The sequence below is a fragment of the Lonchura striata genome, chromosome 7 (genome assembly GCF_050655825.1).
Source record: "Lonchura striata isolate lonStrDom1 chromosome 7, ASM5065582v1, whole genome shotgun sequence".
NCBI classification, from domain to species: Eukaryota; Metazoa; Chordata; class Aves; order Passeriformes; family Estrildidae; genus Lonchura; species Lonchura striata.
Window position 1 is genome coordinate 23,009,348 of NC_140709.1, and position 18,925 is coordinate 23,028,272.

At 40.2% G+C, this 18,925-nt stretch overlaps 1 protein-coding gene across 50 annotated transcripts in view; it reads right to left on the bottom strand.

Moving 5' to 3' along the window:
• Positions 1–86: 86 nt before the first annotated feature.
• The window catches only part of TTN (titin), a 239,181-nt gene continuing 220,342 nt past the window's right edge, over positions 87–18,925 (bottom strand). For 49 of the 50 annotated variants that reach the window (XM_085584497.1, XM_085584508.1, XM_085584521.1 and 46 more), the window contains 22 exons: positions 18,590–18,892; positions 18,202–18,507; positions 17,823–18,113; positions 17,403–17,702; positions 16,991–17,296; positions 16,437–16,742; positions 16,057–16,338; positions 15,190–15,783; positions 14,801–15,088; positions 14,375–14,674; positions 13,600–13,902; positions 13,019–13,321; positions 12,316–12,900; positions 11,896–12,201; positions 11,500–11,799; positions 10,685–11,260; positions 10,286–10,591; positions 9,023–9,616; positions 2,952–8,905; positions 2,710–2,863; positions 1,485–1,802; positions 87–1,361 (listed from right to left, as the gene is read on the bottom strand). In XM_085584497.1, coding sequence (XP_085440623.1) covers positions 1,063–1,361; positions 1,485–1,802; positions 2,710–2,863; positions 2,952–8,905; positions 9,023–9,616; positions 10,286–10,591; positions 10,685–11,260; positions 11,500–11,799; positions 11,896–12,201; positions 12,316–12,900; positions 13,019–13,321; positions 13,600–13,902; positions 14,375–14,674; positions 14,801–15,088; positions 15,190–15,783; positions 16,057–16,338; positions 16,437–16,742; positions 16,991–17,296; positions 17,403–17,702; positions 17,823–18,113; positions 18,202–18,507; positions 18,590–18,892 — 13,274 coding nt within the window. In that variant the 3' untranslated portion in view covers positions 87–1,062. The remainder of the gene's footprint in view (positions 1,362–1,484; positions 1,803–2,709; positions 2,864–2,951; positions 8,906–9,022; positions 9,617–10,285; positions 10,592–10,684; positions 11,261–11,499; positions 11,800–11,895; positions 12,202–12,315; positions 12,901–13,018; positions 13,322–13,599; positions 13,903–14,374; positions 14,675–14,800; positions 15,089–15,189; positions 15,784–16,056; positions 16,339–16,436; positions 16,743–16,990; positions 17,297–17,402; positions 17,703–17,822; positions 18,114–18,201; positions 18,508–18,589; positions 18,893–18,925) is intronic. The other variant, XM_085584509.1, reaches the window with a different exon arrangement.

Here is an 18,925-nt window from a genome sequence, read left to right on the forward strand (position 1 = left end):
TTCGTCTTTTGTTTTAGCAAGTCTTTTTCTGTAGTGTAGTACAGGAACTGTAAAAGCAGCATAATAAATAAAGAAGGAGTCGCATCTTTATGGTGCAGAAAGCATGCTTTATTTCAAATGAATGATTCTATCTCAAGGAGGTTCAACAGCTACCAAGCTCTATTACTACATTAGGAGAACTAAAGCAAATTGAAGTGCAGGCTGGTATTTGATGTTGTAGCAACAGTTTGTGTTCAAACTGTGGTTCATTGCTTAGTTGCCTGGAAGGGACTACAGGGTGTCTAATACTACCACGCAAACTCAATCACTGCACCCTAAGAACCTCCGAGATGGGGTACTGCTGCTGCATTTGAATACCTAAATAGCTTTGTTGATTAAGGGGATGGCCAGGTGATGTTACTTTTTTAAAAGCTATTCAGGCAGTCAATATGTCAGAAACAGTACACAGTGGGTGAACAAAGTGCTGGCCGCTTGCACTTTGCCCAGAAATTGTCAGTCAGGTATGAAAATTATGACACAATCAGATCCAATGTAAAACATTAAGCAATGCTTACAGGAGGGTAATTGCAAACATCACCAATGCCTTACATTTCTGATTCAACATAAATTTTGTGCATGTATGAAATACAGTGCACAGTATCATGTCTTAGGTGTAGGTAATCTTCAACAGGGAGCCTCTCTACCTGTTGAGGCATTCTTAGACATCAACAATGAGTTGAGGCGCAAAAATTAGTTAAATGTTGAGCAGGGTAGTCGTTTGCTAGGAAACTTTCCCCTACCAACTGTTAGTTCCAAAAGTTACGTTTCAAAATGTCACAAAATAAACGGTACAAAACTTCATAACCGTTAACTTCGGCTATATACAGTATGTACATGTCAGTGAAAAAAGTGTTTTAAAATCTTAGGTCAATAATGACTATAAGTCATAATGTATAGATTTGGACTTTGTCTCATTCAGGTAGGTAAAAAAATATTTTTCTTTTATATTTACATATCAGATATTTCAGTCCATATATGAATCACTTGTAAAAATACAAGTGTAAATAATACAGATTAAGCTCTCTAAGGTGATCGGATATTTATATTCACAGTGGCAGAATCGGTACCAAATTCATTCCCTAAATTCAGAGTATAAAGTCCGCCGTCGTTCTTCTGGACATCCATGATGATCAGGGTGGTTAGATCTTCACTGGTTTCAATGTGGAATCTGCCTTGCTGGTCCTGACTGGTAATTTTTCTCCCTCTGCAGTACCATGTTATTTCAGGAGCAGGTTCACCCGAAAAGGCACAGGATAATGTGAGAACTTTTCCTTCCTCAATGCTGATATCAGATGGGAGAGCTTCAATTTTGGGTGGTACTCCTTTATAAAATAGGAGAAGAAATACCAAGTTAGTCTGTTTTCACTAAGCCTGAAGCAGCTTTACTCTGAGGACTACTTCAGGATAGCTGAAACACTAATTCTACCAATAATTGTAATGCTCACCTCTCAGACCTGATTTAAGCATTTTACTAGTTGAACTCTCCAGATGAGCCATGCTAGAACTCTCCAGTTGAGCCATGCTAGATTTCCCCATAATACTGCTGGAGCTCATCTCTACAAAGGATTCTTTCATGGAGGACATGCTTTTGGCAGACATGCTTTCAAATTTCATTTCAGTCATGCTGCTACTGCTGAAACTGCTGAATGAAGCCTCTTGTTTAGAAGAAGCCATTTGAAAGGACTGAGAAGAAAAACTTTCGTGCATGCTTGCGTCGCCACTGGTCTTCAATACTACCTCTTTCGGAGGTTCTTCAACTAGAGCTGAAGAGCATTGCAAACATAGAAGGAAAAATCAACAACATCACATTAACTAACAAAGTCATGCAGTTCTCAATGGTTAATTTTACAGAAATGAAGATGGAATACTTTGCTTTCAATGGAAAACTGCAGTGGAGTATACACTTGTTTACAATTGTTTTATTCAAGATATCCAAATCACAAGCAGTAATTTAGAAATTAAAAAATGGGCAATGAAACTTACAGTATGTATGAGCTTCAAAGAAAAACATACATACTTAAGAAAAAACAGGTCACCACACAGTGTTTCCTATTAGAACCGGTACTAGAATTAGACACTAAGAAATTAATTGTGTGTGCTCAGTTCATATTTGTAGAAGCTGTGAAACGTTTTCAAGATCTTGAAATAGTAAAATCTGTATTTCACCGCATTGTTCTGTAGCTGTAAAGGGCAGCAGGAAAGCTCAATCACTGCAGCTTCGCTTTAAACCCAAACACAGTCATGCAAGCGTATCACAACCACACCTTGATGCTAGGAACTGGGATATGGTATAGCCAATAAAATAGTACACCCAGTTCAATTAAGTTGCCATAAAAATCTTGAACTGTGGAATGACTTAATTTTATTGTAACAGATTTTGTTAAGAAATAAGGGAAGAATAATTACCAGCACCAAGGTCTTAACATACTCATCCTAGAACAAATGCTCATAGCTTTCTTTCAACATGCACCTGTTGATATAATAGAGTACCTCTGTGCCATTGTGTGGGTGTTAAAAAGATTTCTAATGCTGTTTTAGGGCTGTATATGTAATATACAAAAGAAAGATGAACTTTCAAAAATACTGAAGTCAACACTGCCAGTGGATTTTATTGTAAGTCATTTTAGTAGACATACCACAGCAAAACATTGATCCAGAGAACAAACTTACGGAGTACGGTCAAAGATGCTGTAGCAGAACACTGCCCATGGTAATTTTTTGCCTTTACTGTGTATTTTCCAGTGTCACTCACTGTGGCATTTCGAATCTCAAGAGAATATACATTTTTAGAGCGAGATACTTTGAGGTGCGATGAAACTGCAATCTAGGGAGGGAACAAAAATGGATTCATTAAATAAATTTTATGAATAATTCTATTTTTTTTTGAGTAAACATATTAAATGATTACTTACAGGTTGATTATTTATTAACCACTCAACTTCAGGAGAAGGCTCCCCAGAAACTTCACAGGTGAACAACACGTCTTGTCCTTCATTGACATTTTGAGACTTAGGCTGCATGATGAATGCTGGTTCACTGGAGCGCTCTTTAGAAAGGGTCACAACATACTGGCATTTAATAATGCCTTCATCAGTTTTACCCTCACAGGTGAGTATACCTTCATCCTTATTACTGGCCTTTTTGATAGTTAGTGTGTGATCACTTCCAGAAACACCGTATCTGTAATCGTCTGAATTTCTCAGCTCCGTTCCATTCAGCACCCATTTTACTTCAGAGGCACCAGGAATGTTGGCCTTCAGTGTCACCTTCTGCCCTTCAGACATTGTCATTTTAGTTGAAGAAGCTGTAATTTCTGCTTTCAATTGTCTGACATCTTCTGTAACAACTGACTTTTTAATGACTTCTTGAACTGCAGATTTCTCTTCAGTTGCCACTACTGATTTCTTCTGGCTAGAAGCCAGAAGTAACTCATCTTCTTTCTGAACTGTTTTATGAGATTCAGTTACACCTCTTACCTGGGAATACATATTTTTAAATACTTGGCCAGTAAACTGGAAGTTAGTTCTTGAAACACCTCCTTCCCCAATAATTTCACAGGTGTATTCTCCTTTATCAGATTCCATGAGCTCATGGATTTTGAGCTCATAAGTGCCATCTGCTGCATAATGAAACTTGAAATGATGGTTTTCTTTCAGTTTTTTACCATCCTTATACCAAGCCACTTCTCTGACACTTAAAACATTGCTTTCAACTGCACAGGATAACTTTACCTTATCTCCAAGAGTTTCTGCTTTCAGATGCTGTTTTATCTTTGGTGGAGAAGCAGTTGGTAATTGTACTTTCTCTGCTGATACCATTTTGTCAACAGGTGGTGACTTAGCTTTTGGAGGACTGCTGATGGGTTCAGGAGATTTCACTCGTTTAGGGGACTTAACTGGCTCTGGTGACTTTACACGAGGCTCAGGAGATTTGATCCTTGGAGGTGATGTAATTGTTTTTTCAGGTATTTTTGTTCTTTGAATGGTCAAAGTAAAATGGGCTTCCTGTCTTCCTTCAGAGTTTTCCACCACAACAGTGTAACTTCCTTCATCTGCTAGCTGGACGGAAGTAATTTCAAAGGTAGATTTGTACTGCGTTCGTGTTACTTGGAAGCGCCTTGAAGAAACAATAGGTTGACCTGCACGGAGCCATGTTATTGTTGGTGCTGGTTCGCCATCAACATCACAGGAAAATCTTGCAGTCTCCCCTTCGGAAACTGTGATTGACTGTGGCTTTGTGAGGATTGTTGCTGGCAGAGTGCTTTTAAATGCTTTGTGTGAAGTCCTTTCTTCCAGTGACTTTTTTTCAGCTGCAGTGACTTTTTCTTCAGAAGCAGCATAGTGTTCATAGGATAGAAGTGATTCTCTTGTTGCTGATACTTCTGATTTGACCTCTCTTACTGAGGAACTTGCTTCTGTTTCAGATGCTTTCTTAAACGAGGAGATTGCATATGCCTCTGTTTTTGTCAAGTCAGGCAAAATTGACCTTGGTACTTCTTCATCTCTCCTCTGGGAAGAGTATGTAGTGTAATCTCCTCCAGTAACATCTAGTGTTGCATAATCAGAGCATTCCCCTTTGTAGTTTGTGCATACAGCTCGGTATGTTCCACTGTCATCAATGTGGCAGTCGAGAATCTCCAGAGTTAATACACCACTCGTATTGGTAAAGTGTATCTTACTGCTCTCTTGGAGCTCAATACCGTTGTGGTACCACTTCACTTCAGCGGTTGGTTTTGACTGGACATTTAGAATGAACCTAGTATTATGGCCACACGGTACCCGGTGTGAGCGCATTCTCAGGGTAATGCGAGGAGCATGGTCAAGGGTGAAAGGCTGCTGAGTCAGAACTTCATATTTCCTTTCCATCGTTTTTTGAGTTTTCAGAGCAGATTTCATGGACTCGTATCTAGAAAAGATATCAAATCTTGCCATCCTCTCAAACCGGGAGAGAGATCTTTCACTAGAGACTGGGCTAGGTGAGCGTGGTCGAGTTCTCTCTGGTGTTGGGGATCTTCTCTCACTTTCTTCAGGAGGCCGTGAGCGAGGTCGAATTAATTCAGATACAGGACGCATCAACTCAATGTAAGTTGGAGAAAGGGATCTTCTTCTCCTTAGTAATCTAGAGGGAGGTGAAAATTCCCTGCGAGCATATTGCACCATTTCTATTTCTTCTTCTTCTTCTGATGTGATCTCAGTTATTTCTCTTTCCCTCCTTCTCCTGAGTCTACTCTTTTCTTCCTCTGCCATATATTTGAGCTCACTCCTGTATTCAGAGAGTCGCTGATCAGTGCCAACAGGACGGAGCAATTCTTCATCCTCGTGCTCATCCATTATTCTTTGCTTTTGTTTAGGTGGTCTGTAGGCAGCCCTGTCATGACGTTGACGAAGCTCTGCATAGCTTGCACTGGTCTCAGCTTTAGTTGGAATGTGGTAGCTTGAATACCTCAGTTCTCTTTTTCTTTCTTCCTCTGAACTGACCTGTGCTCCTGCAGTAGAATATCGAAGGGCAGACAGTTCAAAGCGTGGAGGGCTTCTACTTGGTGGGGAAGCAGAAAAGCCTAACTCCAGCTCTTCTTCAAGGCGCAGTCTTTCCTCTTCAGTTCTCTTCATGGCTAAGTAGTCATCTATCGGCATGAGCAATTCCTCATCAGACAAGTCACCAAGCGATCGCCTTCTTGGTCTATAGTGATATTCATACTCTGGAGATGGGGTACGCCGGCGTGCTGGTCTCACAATTTCAAGATCGTCTTGTGTCAGCTTTGGTATGCGCCATTTAGGCTTGTACTGATCAGAAATGCGTGGCAGTGGCATCACATAGAACTGCTCCCACCTGGAGAGACGTATGCGTTTCTGGCGTTTCTGAACAGTCCTCTCAAGTTTTCCTGGCATTTCATACTGGTCTCGCAGCCTCTTGTACCATTTCATGTCTGACAGAGGCACAAAGTGTTTAATATGCTGATCTTCCTCAAGAGCAGCGCGCACATGTTTGCGAGGCTCTGGGATCTCATATGGCATACGAAGTCTCCTTTCCTCCTTCTCCTTCTTTTCTTCTTTCTGAATTTCATATTCACCTTTAACTGTTTTTGAGCTAACAGCTGGTTTATATAATATAGCAGCTTCTCTGAGAGCCTCTTGCGCAGTTTGTGTCAGTGGAACAGCTTCAACTCCAGAAAGGATTTCTGCCATTCGTAAGGTCTTGTCAATTTGCCTCTGTACATGCTTCTCCCGCTCTTCTTCTGTCTTGTACTCACGCTTGACATATTTCACGCGTTCAACTTTTAGATAAGCCTGACAGCTCGTAGATCCAGCACTGTTTGTAGCAGTAACTCTGTAGTAGCCACTGTCTTCTGGTAAAGTATCTCTGATATGCAAAGCATAATAATCTAAACCTTCATGAATTATATCAAAGTTGGGACCAAAGGACAGAGGTTGACCATCTTTCTCCCATGTCAGAGTTGGTTTTGGTACACCAGATACCCTGATCTCAAAACTGACATTTTGGCCTTCTTGACATTCAGCATTTGCCAGCAGTCTTTTAAACATTGGCCTGAGTGTGGCATCTGCTGGAGGGGGATGTGGAATCACAGTCAGCTTAGCTTTGCAGCTGTCTTCACCATATTTATTGCGTGCCACAATACTGTATTCAGCATCATCCTCTTCAGTGACATTATTGATGACAAGTTGATAAAGACCCTTGTCTGATTCGAAAGTATACTTCTTATCATCATCCCCAGGTTTGATTTTCTGGCCTGATTTGTACCATGTTAAGCGAGGTTCTGGGTGAACAGTTATAGTTACTCCAAACCTGACATTTTCTCCAACATATGCAGTGCGGTTATACAAAGGCAGAGTAAATTCTGGGGGATGCTCTAATAGTCTCATAGTATCAACCCGTCGTTTCACTTTTCTAACAGTTCTGCATCTGTAGTGCTCAGAAATTTCTCTCACACCTTTAACAAAAAGTTCTGCATAAGAGCTGTCCTCACCATAATCATTCACGACCTTGCATCTGTAGGTACCATCATCTGATTTAGAAACATCTTTGACATACATGGTTGCCACACCATCTTCATATTTGATTTCGTATTTCTCACTGCTTTCTAATTGCCTCATACCGAAGTACCATGTGACTTGTGTGGACTCATCATAGTTTTCAATTGTACAAACATATTTGGCATGGCCTCCTTCTTCTGTAACATTATGCTTTATCTGCCCAGCAATAGGCCCAATGTCTATTGGGGCAACTTTAACTTTAGCCACTGTTATGCCTTTCTGGGATCTAATTGCACCTCCACAGGAAATGCGGGCTACTGACACAACCGTGTTCCACTCTTTCTTTACTAGAGTTTGATAGTAACGTCTGTGCCTCAAGGTCTTAATGGTTTTAGTGCTGGTCTTTTCCGTCTGCTGTTTTAGCCACACATGATTAAGTGCTTCAGCAGCTGTCATCCGAGATTTTCTTTCCTTTACTAGTAGGCGATCAATGAAGTCCATGGCTTCGATGCTTATGTCTTTGAATGCTTCATCCTCAAAGCTGTATTCCGCATTTAGAATATTTTCAATAACTTGTTGGTTTGTTTCAGCAATGAAAGGGTTAAGACCACTGAGAAGTATGTATGTTAGAGCACCAACTGACCACATGTCCGTAGCTGTGCTGACCAAGTCATGGTGATGTACTTCAGGTGCATAATATTCAGGAGAAGTGAACTGGAGTCTAAAGCTGTCTCCAGGCCTCAGCTGTCTGGCTTGACCAAATTCAACAATTTTAATTACAGAGCTTCTTCTTGTGAAGTAAATAATATTGTCTGGTTTAATATCGAAATGTCCAATACTATGACGATGCAAAAATTCTAGTGCATCACAGACCTGGCGTATGTAGCTTACTATTTCTCTCTCATTAAGTTCAAATGAAGCTGTGCTGATTCTTTCAAAGATGTCAACCCCAGAAATGAATTCAAAGATCATGACCAACTCTTCTAGGCTCTCAAATGATTCATGAAGATACAGGATATTTTGGTGCCTAGCAATGTTTAAGATGGAAATTTCTTTCTTTACCAAAACTTGGTCTGCACCCTTTACTTTGACAAATTTGGCCAGGTAAGTCTTTTTTGAAACTGCCTCAACACAGCGGTGTGCAATGCCAAACTGCCCACGTCCAAGTTCTTCTGCAATCATGTATTTATCATAGAGTTCCTTTGTAGAATAGTGACCTGCTTTAGCTGCCGTGATTTCTCTGCTTTCATCAACTTCTTCATCATAGTTCATTACTCTGGTCTTATCTTCCTTTGTTACAATTGGATCAGTAGGCTCAGAAGGCTGACTTTGGCCAAACTTGTTCTCTGCAATTACTCGGAACTGGTAGGTGGTCTTGCCAAATAGGTTCACCACTGTGTATCGTGTATCACGAGCTTGTGCAACACGAATCCATCGCTCTGCTGTTGTAGCACGTTTCTCAATAATGTAGTTTATGATCCTGCTTCCACCATCAGTAGCTGGTTCATTCCAGGTTAAGTTGACTGAATCCCTGGAAACATCAGTTACCTTCAGACCTCTTGGTGGATCAGGCACATCAGCTACATCTAACTCAACTGTTTTTTGATCAATTCCAAATCTGTTTTTGGCACAAACAATGTAAAACCCTGCATCTTTTCTGTCGACACCATTTGGGAAAACAAGAGATGTGAATGATCGTGTAACAATGACTTGGTAGTGTCCATTAGTATCAATGAGATCTTGTCCCTTCTGCCATGTGATCACAGGGGGTGGCTTGCCACTGAATGGAATCTTGATGCTCACCACTTCCCCTCGGAGGGCATGAACAGCTCCCATGCCTTCCAAGTTTTTGGGCAAATGAATCTTTGCAGGAACTGAAATAGAAAGAGGAAGAAAAAACACATAACCAAAAGCACATGAGAAGAGCATCAACAGTCTAAATATTCAAAATTAAAATTAATTTGTCTTGATTATCAAGACCCTTCATTCACCTTCAACATCCAGAGAGGCAGTGCCAGACACAGATCCTCCTTGGTTGGTAGCTCTAACTTGATACACTGTGGCATCATCATCTGTTACATTCGTGATGACCAGCTGGTAATATCCACCCTTGAATTCCTGTATCTTGATCTTTTCCCCATCTGGCATGATTTCCTTGCCCTGTCTGTACCATTTGACAATTGGCTTAGGATGACCAGTGACTTTGCAGACAAATGTGGCATTAGCTTGAAATTTCACATTCAGATTCCTTAGTTCTTCCTTGAAATGTGGAGCTTTAATTGGTACATCAGATTTTGGAATGACTGGTTGGGATATCTCACTCCACTCACTTTCACCACCAAGATTTTCACATTTTACACGGAACTCATATTCAAGACCTTCAATAAGATCTTTCACAGAGTAGACTGTTTCACGAATTTCATCTGTTGTTACAGAAATCCACTTGTTTTGTTTTTTCTCACGCTTCTCAAGATAGTAAGTTCTAATCTTTGCACCGCCATCACTTGCAGGTGGCTTCCATGAGACAACGCAAGAATCCTTTGTGATAGCACTTGCTACTGGCTGGCCGGGTTGTCCTGGTTTTTCTGTAAATAACAAAGTTCAAAAACTGAAGTGAGCTTGCCTTACTAATTAATTACAGGGTAGGCTGGTTTTGGCTGGGGTAGAGTTAACTTTCTTCACAATGGCTAGTATGGGGCTGTGTTTTGGATTTGTGCTGAGCACAAGGTTGATAATACAGAGATGTTTTTGTTATTGCTGAGCAGAGCTTACAGAAAGCCAAGGCCTTTTTTGCTTTTTGTACTGCCATGCTGGTGAGGAAGTTGGGGGTGCATCAAAAGCTTTCAGGAGGAGACACAGCCAGGACAGGTGAGTCCAGCTGACCAAAGGGATATTCCAGACCATATGACACCATGCTCAGTATATAGAATGGGGGAAGGGTGGGACATTTGAAGTGATAGCATTTGTCTTCCCAAGCCACTGTTACATATGATGGGGGCCCTGCTCTCCTGGAGATGGCTGAACACCTGTCTGCCCATGGGAAGCAGGGAATGAATTCCTTGTTTTGCATTGCTGGTGCACACAGCTTTTGCCTTTCCTATTAAACTGTCTTCATCTCAACTGTTGGGTTGAGATTCTCTCCTTGATCCCACAGGTGGGGCAGTGATCAAACAGCTGTGTGGGGCTGGGCTCCTGGCTGGGCTTAAATGAAAACATGGGGGCATAGAGACATTGATATTTTGGGCTGTACTTACCAAATGGAGGCTTTATAAAAACTACTGATGTGACCTCCAGTGCTTCACTAATGCCGTACATATTCTGAGCAGAAACACGGAAATAATAGCCTGCATTTTCAGTTAGGTTAACAATTCTACAGGTTGTGCCTGAAATACTTGAAGATACAAGTTGCCATTCGGCCCCTTCCTTGGCTTCACGTTTCTCTATGATGTAATTGGTTATCATTACACCTCCATCATCCTCTGGTGGTTTCCAGCTTATCACCACAGAATTCTTCAGTATAGACTCTATAACAATTGGTCCTACTGGTTTATCTGGTTTATCTGTACAAGAAAAAGCACACATTTTTTATTTGTTTTTCCAGTCAATATTTTTGAGAAAATATTCCACAAAATACTGAAAAGAAAATTATTTACCTTGTATTTCCACATTAAGTACAGTGTCAACTGATCCAAATGTGTTACTGAGTTGTACTTTGTATTTCCCAGCATGAGTCTTGTGCTGGACATTCTTAATAGCAAGATGAGTATACTGTTCTGTGTTCTCAATAGTAACTGTTTCTGATCCTCTCAAAGGTTTGTTGCCATGGAACCAAGTTATTGCTGGTACTGGTCGGCCAATATACACAACGTGAAGGCGGAGGGTGCCACCTGCACCTGCATAATATTTCTCTTTCAATGGGAAGCCAGGGTGGAACTGAGGAGGAGCCTGCAATAATAGCTTGCCACTAGTTTCAATTTCTCCAACATCATTGGTAGCCATACAAGTGTAGAGACCTTCATCCTCCTGTTCATCTGTCATTACTGTCAGTGTATGATTGCGTCCATCAGACGACATTTTGTATTTTCTGCTCTGTACCAGCTCTTTGCCAAAGCGGTACCATTTAATATCAGGCAAAGGTCTCCCAACAATCTGGCATGTCAGCTGAGCTGCCTCACCCAGTTTAGTTGTAACATCCTGCATTTCTTTTTTAATGGCAGGTGCTTCTCCAGCTGTGACAAAGAAAATAAGAAGAAAATAATAATTACTATGAAATTTTCCTCTATTACTGTATTACTGGAAATTAATTTTCATTTATACCTGTTTCTCTTGAGAGACTGTCCTTTGGGATAGTCATGTTAGCAAATATCATGTAAAACAAATAGGCAGCATGTTAAATGCAGCACCATGGTTTATGACACAGCAAATTACAACAATATCACAGCAAATGTGACAATGAATTTTTGCTTACATGTTAATTTAGTTTTCACTGCCATAGCAGTCCTTCGAGGTCTACTGAGGCCAGTCTGATTTTCTGCAAAAACACGGAACTCATATTCTGTGGCCTCTAATAAACCTCCTACTGTAAACTGCCTGTCTTTGATGCGTTCTTTATTGCATTTTTTCCAGGTACTTTCTCCAGACTGGCGATATTCAACCCAATAGCCAAGGATCTCTTTGCCACCATCACTTTCAGGTCGTTCCCATTCTAATGTAATGCTGTCCTTAAAGATAGAAGTGATCTCAATTTCTCCAGGTTGGCTTGGTTTGTCTGAAAATTAAAACAAATTAAAACAGAAAATCAGTTTTTCCCTAAATGTCATTAAGCTGCTCTTCAAAAGATCTGTTAATGTGGACATTATCTTACCAAATGGATCCTTGCATACAACTGGTTCAGAAGCAGGACTTGCTTCACTTTCACCAATGTCATTTTGAGCAATGACACGGAACTGATATTCAGCATCTGGAACAAGTCCTGTGACTGTGTACATTGTAGTGGTAATCTGTGTCTTATTATGTCGGACCCATTTTTCTGTAGATGTCTCTTTACGTTCAATATAGTAACCAGTTACACGAGAACCACCATCATCTTTAGGTCTGGACCAGGACAAGTTGACAGAACTCTTTGTAACGTCAAGTACTTCAGGTGGGTTGTTTGGAGGCTCTGGTGGATCTGTTAATAATGATAATAATAATAAAATTACAGTGACATAGCATTAATATTTCTGCATTTAATGTTCTATAATATAGTAATTTCTTCTTTTTTTGAGTCTAAAAGGAAACTTACTTAGAGGTGTCTTTGGTACTGCTGGTTCTTCAGATTTGAGAGATTTGCTGATACCGAAATGGTTTTCAGCAGAAACACGGAAGTGATATTCCACATTTTCTTTGAGTCCTTTCACCACTAGTGATGTCCCTTTCACTCTAGAGTCAACAGTGTACCAGGCAGTCTTTGGTACTTCTCTTCTCTCAACAATATAACCCAGGATATCTGCACCACCATCATCTGTAGGAGGTCTCCAGCTTACTCTGACAGAACGAGCTTGTATATCATCATACTCAAGTGGTCCTTCTGGTGGATTTGGAATGCCAATCACTCTGACTTTAATGTACACGGCTTTCTTGCCACACTTGTTTTCAAGTACCAAATCATAGGTGCCTGAATCTTCTCTTTCTGCATCTTTGATCACAAGTTCTGTGTGAGTCTCAGAAGTCGCAATCATTGCCCTCTTGCTGATGTCCTGTCCTTCTTTTGTCCATTTGCACATTGGGATGGGCTTACCCTTAATGGGTATTGTAAGCCTGATTACTCCTCCTTGTCTCACCATGAGACCTTCTTGGTATTTTTCATCAAGTTCATAGTCAGGATATTCTATAAACAAAAATAACATGTCATGCTGTGTTATTCTATAGATAATATCATATCTGCTTTAGGCAAAAAAAAAATTTTAGGACAGCTTTCAACAAGAGCTAAGGCTTGAAATTCTTACCAAGCATTTCTGTAATTTTGACTGTTCCTGGCACTTCAGCAGGTTCTCCTGGCCCACCAGCATTACAGGCTAGCACTCTGAATCTGTACTCGGCACCCTGGGGAAGATGTGTCAAGGTGTATTCCCGAATCTTGGTTGGTGTAGTATTGCATTTGGTCCATTCAAATTGATCAACCTTCTGCATCTCAATTAAGTAGCCAGTAACTTTAGAACCACCTTCATCTTCTGGTGGACTCCAAGCCAAGGAGACAGATGTTCTTGTCGTATCAGTGACTCTTGGATTCTGAGGTTTACCTGGAGGAGCTGGAAGAGAAGATCAGATAGGCAGGTGGGATTTGTTTCTATGAATATTCAAAAGATGAAATAAATGCTAACTTGCAACTTACAGTCTGTAGTAAGTCTATACTGAATTTAAAAAGGAAAACTTTGAATGAAAGATTTTCACTAATTTTTTCTTTGTTTTCTCCAGTCAGAATCTCATTTGCTAATATACCCAGAAAAATTTCCAAATTAGAATTAATTCTACCATAATGTCATTCCCTTCTTCCATCATTGCTTAATCTTTGTAGGAAATTACTTACCAATTGGATCTCTGGCAACAGCAGACTTGGAAGGACGACTGGGTTTCCCAGTGCCTCTGGCATTGATTGCTGTGACCCGGTGTTCATATTCTAATCCTTCAACCAACCCAGTGGAACGGTAACGAGTCATGGTGACTGGAACTTTATTTACACGGATCCATCTATCTGCTCTAACTTCTTTGCGTTCCACAATATAACCAGTAATCTGTGAGTCACCATCATCTTCTGGAGGATACCAAGTCAATGTCATGCCATCTCGAGAGATATCAAACACTTCTGGGGTGCCAGGAGGACCAGGAATACCTGTAAAAACATGACATGGAATCAGAGAAGAAAGTGTCAGATGACTTTACACACTAGGAGGATGTGACATATTGTGAATAACAATGTAATATCAATATCTTATCAAACTCTTTTATTAGTAATTACCTAGGTAATTTACAAATCAGGTCAGTGAAAAACTTATTGTTTTTCACTGACTGTTTTTCACTGCTTTTTCAAAGCAACTTTTCAAGATGGATGGTAGACTTGAGCAGAAAGTCCAAGTTTACCATCCATGTTCTGTGCAACACATCTATAATACCTATACCAATTTATGGATGGCATTTTTCATCTGGAAAATAACACGATTACTGTGCATCATAATGTACAATTTTATCTGGCAAAAGGAAGTAGCAGCATCTAGAAAATTCTAGTATATGTGTGGGCATATAGGCCCATTTCAACATATATTTTTAATTTTAAAGATAGAGAATGAAGAAAAATTCAGACTTACGGATTCTGCTCTTGCATTCTATAATTTCAGACTGCAGGTAAGATCCAATCCCAAAGCGGTTTGTAGCAGCCACACGGAACACATATTCTGCACCTTCAACAAGTCTGGTGAACTTAAATGTTGTCCTAGTTACTGACTCTGAAACTGGCAGCCATCCAGGACGGTGAGCATCACGCTGTTCTACCACATATCCACTAAGGGCAGCTCCACCATCCAGCTCAGGAGGCTCCCAGGAGATGGTTACATAATTTGCATCAATTTCATCAATTCTAATAGGTCCAACAGGTGGTCCAGGCTTGTCTAGGGGAAAAAAAACCCAACAAAAAACAGAAAAAAAGCTTACAAAACAGGTGCAGAAAAAGAATCATATTTCTCATGTAAAAGTTTAGAGGAAGGTCATGGACAATTATTTTCATGAACTCTTACCAAGGATTATAACCTTTACTGCATCAGTAACTGTTCCAGTTGTGTTCTTCAGTTCAAGTGTATACTCCCCTGTGTCATGTATGGTGGTCTCACGCACAGTTAATTTGGCCATTTTGGCAGCAGTTTCCATTTTGATGCGTTCTGATTCTTTTAGTTTAGAACCAGCAAAGAACCAAGATACAGTTGGAGGTGGTCGTCCTTCAATTGGAATGGCTAATTCAATGGGCTTGCCAGCAGGTACGTGGATTGTCTTCTGAGGTATTCCAGTGAAGTCAATTGTTGGCAGAACTAAGGAAAGCAAATAATTGATATTTTAAATACCTGTTTTGTAACTATCACATTCATATGGTAAAAGCTTGACCCTATTGTTTTCAACAGTAGACACCTACCTTTTCGGTCTTGAACTGTCACTGCTGTGACAATCTCGCGTGGCTCCGACACGCCCTTCTGGTTCTGCGCTCTCACCCTGAACAAGTACTGTTCACCTTCATTGAGAGAGATAATGGTATGCTCATAGACGGTAGGCTTCAATGTCACTACCTTCAACCATCTTTCTGTTCCAGCTTTGCTGGCCTCAATGACATAGCCAGTCAATCTGCTGCCACCATCATGCAGTGGTTTCTCCCAAGCAAGGGTAACAGTTGATTTAGTGGTGTCAATCACTTCAAGTTTTTGTGGTACCATGGGGACATCAGATACCAATACTGCATCAGATGTTTCACAGCCTTCACCAATGCCATAAATATTTTCTGGGAGTACTCTGAAATAATACAAAGCTCCTTCCAGAAGTCCAGTAACTCTGTAAAATGTCTTGCTGCATTTGGTAGTGACAGTCTTGTAAGCTCTCATGGAAGCTTCACGTTTCTCAATTATGTAATTGTTGACTGGGGCTCCACCATCAATGACTGGAATGTCCCAAGTAAGTGTCACAGAATCTTTTGATACTTCCTTAACTCTCACTGCAGGTGGTGGACCAGGTGTGTCTAAAAAAAACAAACAATTTTTTTTTTTCCCTTTTTGGATCCTTTCATTTTACAGTCAATGACTACTTCTGCATTAAATAAATGCTGGGATTTGATTTATAAACTAGCACAGCTCCAGAAATTATGTATTTTCCTTTGGATTATATTGTTTCCCTGACTTTTCATTCTCATATTATTTAAAATGCAAACTTTCTTTGGAAATGAATGACACTTATTCTGAGCAATGAGCATATGGAGTGCTTTAATGCTCATATACAATTGTGCAGTACTTACCATACACTTTCACAGAAATAGTTGCAGATTTTTTTCCTGATTGATTTTCAGCCTCAATGATGTATTTCCCAGCATCATACCGATTAACTTTATCCACAATAAGCAGAGTGTAGCTGTCCGTAGTATCAATAATACCTCGACTTGCAAGGTCAACACCCTGCTTGCTCCATGTGATTACAGGAGCAGGTCTGCCAGATACAGAGACCATTAGGCGCAGGGAACCACCAGCTCTGACTGTAACTGTCTTCTTCAGATCATCAGCAAGCTCAAGTTCAGGTGTTTCTGTTGAAGGGTATAAGAAATACGGAATTAGTTAATCTTACAAAAGTCCTAAAGGAAAATATAATTTCCTTAAAATATTTACTAGGTTTTCAAATTACCTATTCTTTCCACAGGTTCAATTTCTGCTGATGATTCACTAAATTCACTCATACCATTCACGTTTGTTGCAGCAACTCGGAATTGGTATTTCTGGTTTGTTTTAAGACCTGTCACGGTGAACTCAGCATTCCTCAGAGTGGCGGTTGTATGTGCTCGATACCACTGTTCACTACCTTCTTCTTTCATTTCAAGAACATAACCTAAGAGGTCAGCACCACCATCATATGTGGGCTTTGACCATGCTAAACTTATGCTGTGCATTGTAGTATCCACAACTCTTGGAACTGAAGGTGATGCAGGAGTGTCTTTGAAAAAGAAGAAAATTCATTTTATATTGGTGCAGAAAACATTTTACAGTCAAAACCAATTTCCAGACAGCTAATTCCAGGAAATGCATTTAATATGAACTATAACTGTTTTTAAGTTATTTCAATACTATCTACTTCAGTGAGTTTATGTGTGGTTATGGGTTTCTTAGTTAAAGTGTCAATGTGAATTTATGCTCTGTTATTATAAATAAATATTAAAATGTGCTTTAAATATAGAAACTTACATGATGGTTCTTTACATAACATGTATTGCGAAGCTTCACTAGGTTCACTGTTTCCAGCAGCATTCACTGCAGTGACACGGAATTGGTACTGGCTCCCTTCCATAAGACCAGTGACCTTCAGTCTGGTGTCATAAATGGTATAATCTCTATTCACTCGTGTCCATCGCAGACTTTTCCTTTCACGTTTGTCCACAAGATAGTCCTTAATCTCACTGCCACCATCTGATTCTGGTTTCGACCACTGAATAATGATATGTTCCTTGCCAACAGTCACTTCTTCCGGAGCACCAGGCTGTGTTGGAATAGCTATTTTTTAAAAAGTGAGGGGAAAAAAAAGATTGTTCAACACATTGTTTATCCGTAAGAATTATTCCACAAATTCTGATGCAGAATGGAAGGTAGTAACACTCACTGAAAGCATTCCTGGCAATCACAGTTTCTGATTCAAGGGGAACTCCTGGTCCGTATTTGTTGACAGCTCTCACACGGAAAATGTATTCATTATTTTTAATAAGTTTTGTTACTACAGTTGATAAAGTCTGGCATTCAGCCTCAACAATCACCCAGTGAAGTCTGCTGGTTTCACGCCTTTCTATGATGTAGTGAGTGATTTCTGCACCTCCATCTTCCTCAGGAATGTTCCATGCCAGAGTACATTTCTCTTCTGTTACTCTGCTAACTGTGATTTTGCCTGCACATGGACCTGGTGAATCTGTAGGAATCAAAAATAAATACTGTTATTAGTGGCTAAGGGAAAGCATCTCATTCTTATTTAAAATTATGCTGATTTTTTCTGTATTTTAAGCATTAATACTAATCATGGAATACATACCAAGCACTTTGACAAGAACAGAAATTTGTTTCATCCCACTGGCATTTTTAACTGTTAGGGTATATTTTCCACTATCACTTCTGTCACAGAACTTGATAATTGCAATAGCTCGTTTGCTGGTATATTGCAGAGATATCTTTTCACAGAGCTCCAGTTCCCTGTCACCTTTGGACCAGAAGACTTTTGGTTCTGGTTTTCCACCAACGGCTGCATCAAGAACAAGATCTGATCCAGCCCTAATGCTCAAAACTTCTCCCTGGAGTCTGGCATCAAGTTCAGCCTTTGGTGGTGCTGGAAAAAGAGATTTGAAGAAAAATTACGTGACAGTACTAAAAATAGAACATTATGCTTTTAATTGTCCCATGTAAATATTCCTTACTGTATTCATCTTTGCAAATGACAGCACCGGTTGATTCAGATCCTTTGCTAATCACGCCAGCAGCATTCTTTGCTAGTACACGGAATTCATAGGCTTCATCTTCACTAAGAGCTGTCACAGTAAAGAAGTTTTCTGAGACAATGGTATAATTGCATTTCAGCCAACGTCCATCACCAGATTCGTTATATGGTTTGCGCTCAATAATATATCCTATTATTTTGCTTCCACCATCATAAAGTGGAGGCGACCAGCTCAGCGACACTGTAGATCTGGTGACATCTGTTACTTCTGGTCTTCCTGGTGGATCTGGAGGAATAAAGCAGAAAAAATGAGAAATGCACTACTATTTTAGTTTAAATAACAACATAACTCTAAAAGTAATACTTACCAACCGGATTTTGAGCCACTACAGGTCTGGAAGCTTCACTAGCTTTGCTAACACCTGCAGCATTTAGAGCATAGGTTCTGAATTGATATTCTAGGCCTTCCACCAACCCTGTGACTTTATAGTTGCAGTCACAGCATGGTACTTTGTTCTCCTTCACCCAAAGGATGGTGTTGCGCTCCTTCTTTTCCACCCAGTATCCAATGACTTTGCTGCCACCATCATGATAGGGTTCCTCCCAGCGAATGGCCATGGCACTTGCAGACACAGAATAGACTTCTGGTCTTGAGGGTGGGCTTGGTGGAACTAAACAGGAAAAAGGTGGGGAGGAAAATGTTA